The sequence below is a fragment of the Entelurus aequoreus genome, linkage group LG19, assembly GCF_033978785.1.
Source record: "Entelurus aequoreus isolate RoL-2023_Sb linkage group LG19, RoL_Eaeq_v1.1, whole genome shotgun sequence".
Taxonomy (NCBI): Eukaryota; Metazoa; Chordata; class Actinopteri; order Syngnathiformes; family Syngnathidae; genus Entelurus; species Entelurus aequoreus.
Window position 1 is genome coordinate 46,385,117 of NC_084749.1, and position 15,699 is coordinate 46,400,815.

Below are 15,699 nucleotides of genomic sequence, written 5' to 3' on the forward strand. Positions count from 1 at the left end.
CCCCCCAACAATCGATTGACGGCCAATTATTGACAGTGTTGATGCTACATAAATGTGCAAAGTACTGCAACGTTGCTAACCTGGTAGTGAGCCTGTGCCTGCTGAGCTGAGTTGAGGGTAACATTGCAAAGTTTACAGTACAATGGTTTACAAAGTTCTTCCAGGCCAAAAGTGTCTTCCTGTTCTTCCCCACCCAGAGGAGAGCCCTCATCCTGGGACTGCTCGCAGTCTGGGGCCGTGGGACCCCGAGGAGGGCATTGAATAAGGCCGCACACGGGGGATGAGATCAGCGGAGGTCCAGATCTTAGGTGCAGTTGTGTGGATTCTGGGCTAGAAGTAAGAGGGGAGGGCAAGGGGAATCTGTTAGCTCCAGCAGGCACTGGGGTCACCAATGCATGTGCATTGTTCAGAGGTGGTTGTGTGAGCTCTAAGGAGGGAGGCACCATTGCATGGTCCAGACACAGAGGACCCAAGTTTTGCATCATAGAAAGGGGCCCCAGTGGCTGAGCAGGAACCACTGGTGGTGGGCCCAGGCTGTGTGCAGGAGGCCTCAAGGTGTGAGTAGCAGGGATGGGAGGGGGCCCCAAAGTCTGGGCGGGAGGGATATTTGGCGGTCCAATTGCAGGGGTGGGGCCGACTGGTGGAGGGCGGAGAGTCTGTGTAGGCAACATAGGTGGAGGTCCCAGCTGGTGCAAAGAGTCCATGTGTTGAAAAGGCTGCTGTGGATGGCTAAAGAGACTGAGGGCAGGCTTCAACATGGTCTCTGGACCTGGATAGAGGAGAAACGTGCACTTATAAAACATGTTCACAATCATTTCATACCAATGATTGGTGGTCTGTCCTGCCCAATAATAAATAATGTGGCTTGCAAGTACATCCAGAATAGAAGGGAAAGTACTTTATTGATCCCTGGGGGAAATTCAGCATGGCAGTTCGCTCACAATAGACAATAAACACTTAGGTACTTTTTACATGTGAATAATATAAATACAATCTATTATACAGCATTATTCACATGTGAATAACATAAATACAGTCTATTACACAGTATTATTCACATGTGAATAATATAAATACAGTCTATTATACAGCATTATTCACATGTGAATAATATAAATACAGTCTATTATACAGCATTATTCACATGTGAATAACATAAATACAGTCTATTACACAGTATTATTCACATGTGAATAATATAAATACAGTCTATTATACAGCATTATTCACATGTGAATAACATAAATACAGTTTATTTTACAGCATTATTCACATGTGAATAATATAAGTACAATTTATTATACAGCATTATTCACATGTGAATAATATAAGTACAATTTATTATACAGCATTATTCACATGTGAAAAACATAAATACAGTATATTATGCAGCATTATTCACATGTGAATAATATAAATACAATCTATTATACAGCATTATTCACATGTGAATAACATAAATACAGTCTATTACACAGTATTATTCACATGTGAATAACATAAATACAGTCTATTATACAGCATTATTCACATGTGAATAACATAAATACAGTCTAGTATACAGAATTATTCACATGTGAATAACATAAATACAGTCTATTACACAGTATTATTCACATGTGAATAATATAAATACAGTCTATTATACGGCATTATTCACATGTGAATAACATAAATACAGTCTATTATACAGAATTATTCACATGTGAATAACATAAATACAGTCTATTACACAGTATTATTCACATGTGAATAATATAAATACAATCTATTATACAGCATTATTCACATGTGAATAACATAAATACAGTCTATTACACAGTATTATTCACATGTGAATAATATAAATACAGTCTATTATACAGCATTATTCACATGTGAATAATATAAATACAGTCTATTATACAGCATTATTCACATGTGAATAACATAAATACAGTCTATTACACAGTATTATTCACATGTGAATAATATAAATACAGTCTATTATACAGCATTATTCACATGTGAATAACATAAATACAGTTTATTTTACAGCATTATTCACATGTGAATAATATAAGTACAATTTATTATACAGCATTATTCACATGTGAAAAACATAAATACAGTATATTATGCAGCATTATTCACATGTGAATAATATAAATACAATCTATTATACAGCATTATTCACATGTGAATAACATAAATACAGTCTATTACACAGTATTATTCACATGTGAATAACATAAATACAGTCTATTATACAGCATTATTCACATGTGAATAACATAAATACAGTCTATTATACAGAATTATTCACATGTGAATAACATAAATACAGTCTATTACACAGTATTATTCACATGTGAATAATATAAATACAGTCTATTATACGGCATTATTCACATGTGAATAACATAAATACAGTCTATTATACAGAATTATTCACATGTGAATAACATAAATACAGTCTATTACACAGTATTATTCACATGTGAATAATATAAATACAGTCTATTATACGGCATTATTCACATGTGTATAACATAAATACAGTATTATACGGCATTATTCACATGTGAATAACATAAATACAGTCTATTATACGGCATTATTCACATGTGAATAACATAAATAGTCTATTATAAAGCATTATTCACATGTGAATAACATAAATACAGTCTATTATACAGCATTATTCACATGTGAATAACATCAATACAGTCTATTATACAGCATTATTCACATGTGAATAACATCAATACAGTCTATTATACAGCATTATTCACATGTGAATAATATAAATACAGTCTATTATACAGCATTATTCACATGTGAATAATATAAATACAGTTTATTATACAGCATTATTCACATGTGAATAACATAAATACAGTCTATTACACAGTATTATTCACATGTGAATAATAAAAATACAGTCTATTATACAGCATTATTCACATGTGAATAACATAAATACAGTTTATTTTACAGCATTATTCATATGTGAATAATATAAGTACAATCTATTATACAGCATTATTCACATGTGAAAAACATAAATACAGTCTATTATACAGCATTATTCATATGTGAATAATATAAATACAATCTATTATACAGCATTATTCACATGTGAAAAACATAAATACAGTATATTATACAGCATTATTCACATGTGAATAATATAAATACAGTCTATTATACAGCATTATTCACATGTGAATAATATAAATACATTATACATTTACAGTACATGTACAGTCAAAATGAACATATGCATTATACAGTCTGATGGCTGTCAGTATTAGTAATTGTAGTAAATGTAATATTAGTAATTAATGATGTTTCGATAAGGTTTTATGCTACAGAATCCGATCATCCACAAGTAAGATCGACCGATAGCAATACTGATACGGATCACAGGTATTTACATTTTTCAATGTATTTACTGACTGTTTAAAAATATCAGAACAATATTTTAACCAGCTCTTATGATCTTTTGTTTGAGAAAAACAAAGTCAATAGTACTAAATAACGAAACGAGAAAAAAAAAAAAAAAGGTATCTACGACATAGTTTTTTTCCCCTCAAAGTCGTCCTGCGTCCAGGGACTTATTTTCTGAATTTGTAAATATTAACAACCCAAATGAAAAAAATATTTTGACAAATCGAAATATTGATGTGATCATTCGAGTATCGATCACATACTGATATTATCTTTGGTGTTGACACAACCAATTTTTAGATTGATCCTTGCACTGACTGACACTGCTCACACACCAGCAGTTGTTATATTATCTTCTCTCTCGAGTCGAGAGAGACTGATACAAAGTGGAAAAGTGTTCTGTGGTCTGACGAGTCCACATTTCAAATTGTTTTTGGAAATTGTGGATGTCGTGTCCTCCGGACCAAAGAGGAAAAGAACCATCCGGATTGTTGTAGGCGCAAAGTGTAAAAGGCAGCATGTGTGATGGTATGGGGGTGTATTAGTGCCCAAGACATGGGTAACTTACACATTTGTGAAGGCACCATTAATGCTGAAAGGTACATACAGCTTTTGGAGCAACATATGTTGCCATCCAAGCAACGTTACCATGGACGCCCCTGCTTATTTCAGCAAGACACGTGTTACATCAACGTGGCTTCATAGTAAAAGAGTGCGGGTACTAGACTGGCCTGCCTGTAGTCCAGACCTGTCTCCCATTGAAAATGTGTGAAGCCTAAAATAGCACAAGGGAGACCCCCGGACTATTGAACAACTTAAGCTGTACATCAAGCAAGAATGGGAAAGAATTCCACCTGAGAAGCTTCAAAAATGTGTCTCCTCAGTTCCCAAACCTTTACGGAGTGTTGTTAAAAGGAAAGGCCATGTAACACAGTGGTGAACATGCCCTTTCCCAACTACTTTGTCACGTGTTGCAGCCATGAAATTCTAAGTTAATTATTATTTGCAAAAAAGTTTGAACATCAAATATGTTGTCCTTGTAGCATATTCAACTGGATATGGCTTGAAAAGGATTTGCAAATCATTGTATTCCGTTTATATTTACATCTAACACCATTTCCCAACTCATATGGAAACGGGGTTTGTACTTAATGTTGACGCTGAAGTAAGTCAGCTCGTAGTGACAGTGACTAGTTTTACGTAATCTAACCAACCTGGCTTTAAGACCAGTGTGCATCACGCATGGAGGCAGCCCAGAGGCAGCAAGCATGTGAAGATGTGGGCACATGGTTGCACAATCCCGCACAACTTCACACTCCAACGGGGATTGGAAAGATAGCGACGAGCCTGCATCGTACGGAAGATGACCGGCTGAAGATGGGTGTTGCACAAATAGGTCGCGCGTGAGTGCTGGAGGGAGATAGTGAAAGGAAATGCATGAAAAGAAGGAGTAGTGCATTCATACACTCAGTGCTGCATTGTGTTCGTGCACGTACACTATATTGCCAAAAGTATTTGGCCACCCATCCAAATGATGAGAATCAGGTGTCCTAATCACTTGGCCCGGCCACAGGTGTATCAAATCAAGCACTTAGGCATGGAGACTGTTTCTACAAACATTTGTGAAAGAATGGGCCGCTTTCAGTGATTTCCACCTGTGCAACAAATCCAGTCGGGAAATTTCCTCGCTCCTAAATATTCCAAAGTCAACTTTATTATAAGAAAAGTAAAGAGTTTGGGAACAACAGCAACTCAGCCAAGCCTAAACTCACAGAGAGAGGTCAGCATAGTGCAAAGACTTTCTGCACAGTCAGTTGCTACAGAGCTCCAAACTTCATGTGACCTTCCAATTAGCCCACGTACAGTACGCAGAGAGCTTCGTGGAATGGGTTTCCATGGCCGGGCAGCTGCATCTAAGTCATACATCAGCAAGTCCAATGCAAAGCGTGGGATGCAGTGGTGTAAAGGACATCACCACTGGACTCTAGAGCAGTGGAGACGCCTTCTCTGGACTGATGAATCACACTTTTCCATCTGGCAATCTGATGGACCAGTCTGGGTTTGGAGGTTGCCAGGAGAACGCTACATTTCGGACTGCATTGTGTGAAATTTGGTGGAGGAGGAATTATGGTGTGGGGTTGTGTTTTCAGGAGTTGGGCTTGGCCCCTTAGTTCCAGTGAAAGGAACTTTGAATGCTCCAGGATACCAAAACATTTTGGACAATTCCATGCTCCCAACTGTGTGGGAACAGTTTGGAGCGGGCCCCTTCCTCTTCCAACATGACTGTGCACCAGTGCACAGAGCAAGGTCCATAAATACATGGATGACAGAGTCTGGTGTGGATGAACTTGACTGGCCTGCGCAGAGTCCTGACCTGAACCCTGATAGAACACCTTTGGGATGAATTAGAATGGAGACTGAGAGTCAGGCCTTCTCCACCAACATCAGTGTGTGACCTCACCAATGCGCTTTTTGGAAGAATGGTGGAAAATTCCTATAAACACACTCCGCAACCTTGTGGACAGCCTTCCCAGAAGAGTTGAAGCTGTAATAGCTGCAAAAGGTCATATTGAACCCTATGGGTTAGGAATGGGATGGCACTTCAAGTTCATATGTGAGTCAAGGCAGGTGGCCAAATACTTTTGGCAATATAGTGTAGATTGGTAATAGGCCAACAGCTGTGTCATGGCTTTCATCTGGAATCCTATCGGGTGCCCAATGGCAGCATTTCATGCACCCAAAATAACACACTGGGCTGTTTGTGTTGTCAGTGTGTCACCTGGCCCGCCTGACCTCAGGAGGAAGCTATGCTGGAGTTGAACCCGAACATAGTCCGGTCCATTTGTACGCTGACATAAGCCGCTCCTTTTGCATCACAACATTATATCCACTTTATTTGCCAGCCTCTTTTAGCAGCAACATTTAGGTGGAGGCCAAGGATGGAGGCAAACTTTCTGGCTTCTAAAGTGGAAGATTAGGGGATTTAAAACACAACACATCCAAAATATACAGTCGTGGTCAAAAGTGTACATACACTTGTAAAGAACATCATGTCATGGCTGTCTTGAGTTTCCAATCATTTCTACAACTCTTATTTTTTTGTGATTGGAGCACATACTTGTTGGTCACAAAAAACATTCATGAAGTTTGCTTCTTTTATGAATTTATTATGGCTCTACTGAAAATGTGAGGGTCAAAAGTATACATACAGCAATGTTAATATTTGCTTACATGTCCCTTGGCAAGTTTACCTGCAATAAGGTGCTTTTGGTAGCCATCCACAAGCTTCTGCTGGAATTTTTGACCACTCCTCTTGACAAAATTGGTGCAGTTCATCTGACCACAGAACTTTCCTCCAGAAGGTCTTATCTTTGTCCATGTGATGTCAGATGAAACAAAAAATGGAGCTGTTTGGCCACAATACCCAGCAATATGTTTGGAGGAGATAAACTGAGGCTTTTAATCCCAGGAACACCATCCCTACCGTCAAGCATGGTGGTGGTAGTATTATGCTCTGGGCCTGTTTTGCTGCCAATGGAACTGGTGCTTTACAGAGAGTAAATGGGACAATGAAAAAGGAGGATTACCTCCAAATTCTTCAGGACAAGCTAAAATCATCAGCCCGGAGGTTGGGTCTTGGGCGCAGTTGGGTGTTCCAACAGGACAATGACCCCAAACACACTTCAAAAGTGGTAAAGGAATGGCTAAATTAGGCTAGAATGAAGGTTTTAGAATGGCCTTCCCAAAGTCCTGACTTAAACGTGTGGACAATGCTGAAGAAACAAGTCCATGTCAGAAAACCAACACATTTAGCTGAACTGCACCAATTTTGTGGTCAAACATTCAAGCAGAAGCTTGTGGATGGCTACCAAAAGCGCCTTATTGCAGGTAAACTTGCCAAGGGACATGTAAGCAAATATTAACATTGCTGTATGTATACTTTTGACCCTCACATTTTCAGTAGACCCATAATAAATTCATAAAAGAAGCAAACTTCATGAATGTTTGAAAGTATGTGCTCCAATCACTACATCACAAAAAAATAAGAGTTGTAGAAATGATTGGAAACTCAACACAGCCATGACATGATGTTCTTTACAAGTATATGTAAACTTTTGACCATGACTGTATAAATATATATAAATATAGTCGAGGTTTCTGTGGTTTATCCGTTATACAGTGCACAATACCGGGGTAGAGCGGAATATACGTTAGGTCAGGAAAAACACAGAGGCGATTTCATCCCTACAAGCCTGTTTTGCAGGTTTGTCTGCTCTTCAGGGGATTTTGTATATATATACATATACATACATATATGTATATATGTATATATATTAAAGATAATATCGGCCTGCCGATATTATCGGCCGATAAATGCTTTAAAATGTAATATTTGAAATTATCGGTATCGTTTTTTTTATTATCGGTATTAGTTTTTTTTTCTTTGTTTATTGATTTTTAATTAAATCAACATAAAAAACACAAGATACACTTACAATTAGTGCACCAACCCAAAAAACCTCCCTCCCCCATTTACACAAAAGGGTTGTTATTAATATTCTGGTTCCTACATTATATATCAATATATATCAATACAGTCTGCAAGGGATACAGTCCGTAAGCACACATGATTGTGCGTGCTGCTGCTCCACTAATAGTACTAACCTTTAACACTTAATTTTACTCATTTTCATTCATTACTAGTTTTTATGTAACTGTTTTTATATTGTTTTACTTTCTTCTTTATTCAAGAAAATGTTTTTAATTTATTTATTTTATTTTATTTTATTTTTAAAAAAAGGACCTTATCTTCACCATACCTGGTTGTCCAAATTAGGTATAATAATGTGTTGATTCCACGACTGAATATATCGGTATCGGTTGATATCGGTATCGGTAATTAAAGAGTTGGACAATATCGGATATCGGCAAAATGCCATTTTCGGACATTCCTAAAAAAAAAAAAAATATATATATATATATATATATATATATATATATATATATATATATATATATATATATATATATATATATATATATATATATATTTTTACTCTGGTCTTCCCACGGGCCGTAGTTTGGGGACCGCTGAGTTAGACTGCAAAAAGTGATAGTGTTTTTGTAAAATAAGGATGTCCAAAGGGCCATTTTTGGACTGTTTTAATTGGACTTTTAACATATTCTAAAAATACAATGACTTCATAATTAATGAGGTCTTTTTTTAGGTATTAGTAGGGTGTCCCGAACTGATATTGAATATGAAAATCGGTGCTATATGAGCAAAAAACAAGATGATATCGTCTTGCATCTAAAATCTATATACTGTACCTCTGAATGCTCCTATAGGAGCTTCATAATGGGCCACACATTTTCAATGGGAGACAGGTCTGGACTACAGGCAGGCCAGTCTAGTACCTGCACTCCAGATGTTTCTACTCCTCTTTGGTCCGGAGTACACGAAGTGTCCACCGTTTCCAAAAACAATTTGAAATGTGGACTCGTCAGACCACAGAACACTTTTAAACTTTGCATCAGTCCATCTTAAATGAGCTCTGGCCCAGCGAAGCCGGTGGCGTCTCTGGGTGTTGTTGATAAATGGCTTTGGCTTTGCATAGGAGAGTTTTAACTTGCACTTACAGATGTAGCGACGAACTGTAGTTACCGACAGTGGTTTTCTGAAGTGTTCCTGAGCCCATGTGGTGATATCCTTTACACACTGATGTCGCTTATTGAATCAGTACCGCCTGAGGGATCGAAGGTCACGGGCTTAGCTGCTCACGTGCAGTGATTTCTCCAGATTATCAAGATTCAAGATGCTTTATTGTTGTCCATTCTTTAACATGTACAAGACACATAAGAACTGAAATTCCATTTTGGGCACAGTCCCGCTAAGAGCAGACATACGTTACAAGGGGACAAGACGGGACCACCAACGGATCAGCCACTTACAGCGCTCCTTAAAAAAGGTGGGGAAAAGGTGACATTGAGAAAGGGGGAAGAGTAAAAAAAGTATCAGTCTAAGGCTGGACCCTCGGGAGGGGTCCGGACTGAGTCCGAGGAAAAAAACCTCACATAGCATAGCACACATAAACATGGTACATGTAATCACAACAACTCGCAACCGAGGGGGGGGGGTTGGGGCCCTGGAGGCCGGCTGCCGCCATAAAGCGCTACTCAGCCATCCACAACCCCGAAGAGGAATTAAGCAGTGGTGAAGGCGTTGATTGGGGGAGGGGCGGGTGCGTGCATGTATGCCCAATTAACTTGGGTGAGATGTTGAAATGTTTTTGTGGACTGGGGCCGATCTCAAAGTTCGACACCAGGTGTTATTGAAAACAGGACAAGGACGCATGAAAGCAAGCAGGGAAGGAGGGAGCGGAGAAAAATGCGACCGCCCTCACCAAGAGGCAAGACAGAATATGAACCTTTTGATGATATTACGGAGCGTAGATGGTGAAATCCCTAAATTCCTTGCAATAGCTGCTTGAGAAATGTTGTTCTTAAACAATTTGCTCAGGCATTTGTTGACAAAGTGGTGACCCTCGCCCCGTCCTTGTTTGTGAACGACTGAGCATTTAATGGAAGCTGCTTTTATACCCAATCATGGCACCCACCTGTTCCCAATTAGCCTGTTCACCTGTGGGATGTTCCAAATAAGTCTTTGATGAGCATTCCTCAACTTCCCCAGTCTTTTTTGCCACTTGTGCCAGCTTCTTTGAAACTTGTCGCAGACATCCAATTCCAAATGAGCTAATATTTGCAAAAAATAACAACGTTTTCCAATTCCAACATGAAATATCTTGTCTTTGCAGTCTATTCAATCGAATATAAGTTGAAAAGGATTTGCAAATCATTGTACCGTATTTCCTTGAATAGCCGCAGGGGCGTTAATTAATTTAAAACCTCCTGTCACTCCTGCGTTTACCGGAAACCGGCGGGATGGCCGTGCATGCGGTAATTATTTTAAAACCTCTTCTCACTCCGGCGTTTACCAAAAGGAATCCATAAAATTTAGGCATGCGCTTTGAGTGTGATGTAAGCATACCATCATGAAAAGCACATTTAATTAAAAAAAACGTTATTATGGTCTTACCTGTACTTATAAATGGAGTCCATTTGCAGCTCCTTCTGACCAAAAGCATCGATAACTTGTTTATAGAAGTCTTCATTATTTTCTTTTTTCAGTTTTAAAAGTCTCTCTGTCTCGATGGAGATATTCCTTTAATTATTACCTCCTGCTTCCATTGAAAGTCCAGTTTAGAAAACTGTTTTATTTTAGATACCGGTATGTAATCCTCCATGTTAAAAGTTCAGGCAGAGGAAAAAAAAAAAATCTCTTGCTGCGTGTGTTCACTTCTTCTGCAGTACCGGAAGTCGCAAGAAGGATCACTAGCGCGGCAGCGCCCTCTACCACCAGGAGGCGGGAGTCATTTAATGACTTATACAGTATTTCACACACGCAGCTACGGTATATTAATAAAACATAGCTGCTTACTGTTCTCTTTAGCATACTGTACCGGTATTCAATAGCTTGGACCTTAAATCCTACTGAAAAGCTTTTTATCTTTTTTCCTTTGTGCGATTGTAAACTACTGAAAGCAGCTTCCTCCATTTTGAAAATGAGGACAGATGCGTCACTCGTGACGTAACGAATTTGACCCGGTGGAAGTTCTAGCCATATGCTAAATATTTTGCGAAACGAGTTTGACCCGGCGAAAATTATAGACATGCGATAATAAAATTAATATTTTGCGAAACGAATTTGATCCGGCTTCAATAATAAACCGGCGATAAGGCCAAGCATGCGTTAATTATTTTGAGAAACTAGTTTGACCCGGCAGTAATTCTAGACGTGCGAATACTATATTCCCTGCGCCAATTCAAGGAAATACGGTATTCTGTTTTTTTATTTACCATTTACACAACGTGACAACTTCACTGCTTTTGGGTTTTGTAACAAATGTCCTTCATTGAACAAGATTGCCGTCTTAAACACAACAGTTGTCCATATAAATAATTGTAGTTGCATATTACTTACACTACCGTTCAAAAGTTTGGGGTCACATTGAAATGTCCTTATTTTTGAAGGAAAAGCACTGTACTTTTCAATGAAGATAACTTTAAACTAGTCTTAACTTTAAAGAAGTACACTCTATACATTGCTAATGTGGTAAATGACTATTCTAGCTGCAAATGTCTGCTTTTTGGTGCAATATCTACATAGGTGTTGTGGATAATGCATATTTTTAAGAGTTATTTCTTTATTCATAATCATGTTTGAATCAGCTCATATTTTTCCATGTATACTCTGTATACCAGTTTCTCTTTGTCTTCAGATTGCCTGTTTAGACAGGGTCGTAAACCATCAGGAATGTGAACACAACCCCCAAGTCTCTCTTCTTATCAGTGTTGAGAGGAGGGGGGGGGGGGAGATGGGGGCTTTCTTTGTGTGAAAAGAGTTGCTTTTTCCTTTGGAATGCCAGATCAACTTGGGCTACGCATTTGTATGTGTTGTACGAGGCTGGTCTCTATTCTCAAATATTTGACAATAAATTACAAAATACCTATTCTGTGCTTGGTGGTACCTTTGAGTTCAGTGTATATGTCATTAAGGAACTTGGGACTGACCAGCGTTTTACATCCCACTTGGAGGAACATCTGGTCAAACGCAACAATTTATAGAGGCCCATTTCCAGCAACTATCACTCCAGTGTTCTAATGGTACAATGTGTTTGCTCATTGGCTCAGAAGGCTAATTGATGATTAGAAAACCCTTGTGCAATCATGTTCACACGTCTGAAAACACTTTAGCTCGTTACAGAAGCTACAAAACTGACCTTCCTTTGAGCAGATTGAGTTTCTGGAGCATCACATTTGTGGGGTCAATTAAACGCTCAAAATGGCCAGAAAAAGAGAACTTTCATCTGAAACTCGACAGTCTATTCTTGTTCTTAGAAATGAAGGCTATTCCACAAAATTGTTTGGGTGACCCCAAACTTTTGAACGGTAGTGTACATATGCAGAGTCTCCAAGGCAGAAGTTTATTAGAAAGCATTCAGTTGCCCGTGTTGGTAATAACGGCGTTGGAGTATAACGGCATTATTAACGGCGTTATTTTGTTGTTGTTTTTGTAACAACTCTGAGTGATCTAAGTCATTACTGTTGCCATCGTTGCAACGCCGTTTGCAGTCACTAAGTTTGTAAGGTGCAGTTTGGTTGAACGGGTTTAAGGCGTGCATGAACGTGACCGCAGACAGAAGGCGTGGGGATGATGAGGCTCTTGTAAACGCTTCTTACCGCACGCTTTGACTGACACAACAATGCTACCATTTTTTTTAAAGCGTCAGAACCAGGGAAATTCAAACGAAATGTTCTCAAACTGGAAATACCAGTACTACTTTTCGCTCAAATGAAAGGCAAGAATATTTATGTAACTAACATGTAACAACAGCCTTTCTCCATGTCTCATCGTCACATTTCGGATTAATCACGGGTGATTACACGCTAGCATAAAGGAAATACACTTAATATTTGTACGTCAGTGCAATTTTATTTGTCAGGATGTCATCCAGGAACGTTTTGAAATGTCTCACTTGAAAAAAAAAATCCTATTTTTATGGTTAATTTTCAATTTTTTTTAAAATAGCTTATAAAACTGTAGATTTGAAGACATTATCTGTAAATAAACAATCCGCATGTTATTCAAGTAATATGCCAGTAATGACAAACTATGTATATTTCTATTTTTTGTACAGAAAAATACCCAATTAATTATACATAGCATTTTCTGTTTTCTTAAAGGCCTACTGAAACCCACTACTACCGACCACGCAGTCTGATAGTTTATATATCAATGATGAAATCTTAACATTATAACACATGCCAATACGGCCGGGTTAACTTATAAAGTGACATTTTAAATTTGCCGCTAAACTTCCGGTTCGAAACGCCTCTGAGGATGACGTATGCGTGTGACGTAGCCCGACGAACACGGGTATGCCTTCCACATTGAAGCCGATACGAAAAAGCTCTGTATTCATTTCATAATTCCACAGTATTCTGGACATCTGTGTTCGTGAATCTGTTTCAATCATGTTCATTGCATTATGGAGAAGGAAGCCGAGCAAGCAAAGAAGAAAGTTGTCGGTGCGAAATGGACGTATTTTTCGAACGTAGTCAGCCACAACAGTACACAGCCGGCGCTTCTTTGTTTACATTCCCGAAAGATGCAGTCAAGATGGAAGAACTCGGATAACAGAGACTCTAACCAGGAGGACTTTTGATTTGGATACACAGACGCCTGTAGAGAACTGGGACAACACAGACTCTTACCAGGATTACTTTGATTTGGATGACAAAGACGCAGACGTGCTACTGTGAGTATGCAGCTTTGGCTTTTTTTTGCGTATGTACGTAACTTTTTTTAAATATATAAGCTTTATGAACCTTGGGTTAGGTGAACGGTCTTTTGGGCTGAGTGATTGTGTGTGTTGATCATGTGTTTGAATTGTATTGGCGTGTTCTATGGAGCTAGGAGCTAGCAGAGGAGCTAGGAGCTAGCATAACACGTACCTACCGTACGTGCGCGTCACGTACGTAACTTTTTAAAAATATATAAGCTTTATGAACCTTGGGTTAGGTGAACGGTCTTTTGGGCTGAGTGATTGTGTGTGTTGATCGGGTGTTTGAATTGTATTGGCGTGTTCTATGGAGCTAGGAGCTAGCAGAGGAGCTAGGAGCTAGCATAACAAACACGCAGGTGTTTTTATGCAGGATTAATTTGTGGCATATTAAATATAAGCCTGGTTGTGTTGTGGCTAATAGAGTATATATATGTCTTGTGTTTATTTACTGTTGTAGTCATTCCCAGCTGAATATCAGGTACCGTGAGTATGCAGCCTTGGCTGCTAAACATTCGATAACTTGACCGTATGTGCGCGTCACGTACGTAACTTTTAAAAAATATATAAGCTTTATGAACCTTGGGTTAGGTAAACGGTCTTTTGGGCTGAGTGATTGTGTGTGTTGATCAGGTGTTTGAATTGTATTGGCGTGTTCTATGGAGCTAGGAGCTAGCAGAGGAGCTAGGAGCTAGCATAACAAACACGCAGGTGTTTTTATGCAGGATTAATTTGTGGCATATTAAATATAAGCCTGGTTGTGTTGTGGCTAATAGAGTATATATATGTCTTGTGTTTATTTACTGTTGTAGTCATTCCCAGCTGAATATCAGGTCACCCCCGGCTCTCACAGCATCTTCCCTATCTGAATAGCTTCAACTCCCCACTAGTCCTTCACTTGCACTTTACTCATCCACAAATCTTTCATCCTCGCTCAAATTAATGGGGAAATTGTCGCTTTCTCGGTCCGAATCTCTCTCACTTCATGCGGCCATCATGGTAAACAATAGGGAACTTTGCGTATATGTTCAACTGACTACGTCACGCTACTTCCGGTAGGTGCAAGCCTTTTTTTTATCAGATACCAAAAGTTGCAATCTTTATCGTCGTTGTTCTATACTAAATCCTTTCAGCAAAAATATGGCAATATCGCGAAATGATCAAGTATGACACATAGAATAGATCTGCTATCCCCGTTTAAATAAAAAAAATTCATTTCAGTAGGCCTTTAAATTACTTTCAAATTCATGTAAAATGACAGTAATTATCTTTCATTAAACATGTAGCTTGTTATATAAAAGTCTATGTCCATACTAACAATCTAACCCAGGGGTGTCAAACAAATACAGAGTGGGCCAAAATGTAAAAGTGAACAAAGCCGCGGGCCAAGGTTGAACAAATTAACCTTTTAATAGGGACCCAAATAAGTTTTGCATTGAATATTGAACAAGCAAGGCTTATATAACTTTATAGTGACATGCAAAATCCAGTTTCCAATAATAATAATAATAATTAAAAAATATCAATGGCATATCAAACAAAATGTAAATAAAAATTGAATGCCTCTTTTCTATGTGCAGCCTTCTGAGGTAAATATCAAAATAAACTTGTTCCACAGGCTAATAATACATTTGAAAATAAAATAATAATGAAAATACACCCCCCGTACCACCAAACCTCCCCACCACACACACACACCTTGTAGCGTCCCGGAAGAGTTAGTGCTGCAAGGGGTTCTGGGTATTTGTTGTGTTGTGTTTATGTTGTGTTACGGTGCGGATGTTCTCCCGAAATGTGTTTGTCATTCTTGTTTGGTGTGGGTTCACAGTGTGGCGCATATTTGTAACAGTGTTAAAGTTTTTTA

At 38.5% G+C, this 15,699-nt stretch overlaps 1 protein-coding gene across 1 annotated transcript in view; it reads right to left on the minus strand.

Annotated features, from left to right (window-relative positions):
* zmat3 (zinc finger, matrin-type 3) overlaps positions 1 to 15,699 on the minus strand; it is a 52,253-nt gene that overhangs the window by 12,275 nt on the left and 24,279 nt on the right. The window contains exon 2 of the mRNA XM_062027636.1: positions 81 to 769. Within this exon, the coding sequence (XP_061883620.1) occupies positions 81 to 769 (689 nt within the window). The remainder of the gene's footprint in view (positions 1 to 80; positions 770 to 15,699) is intronic.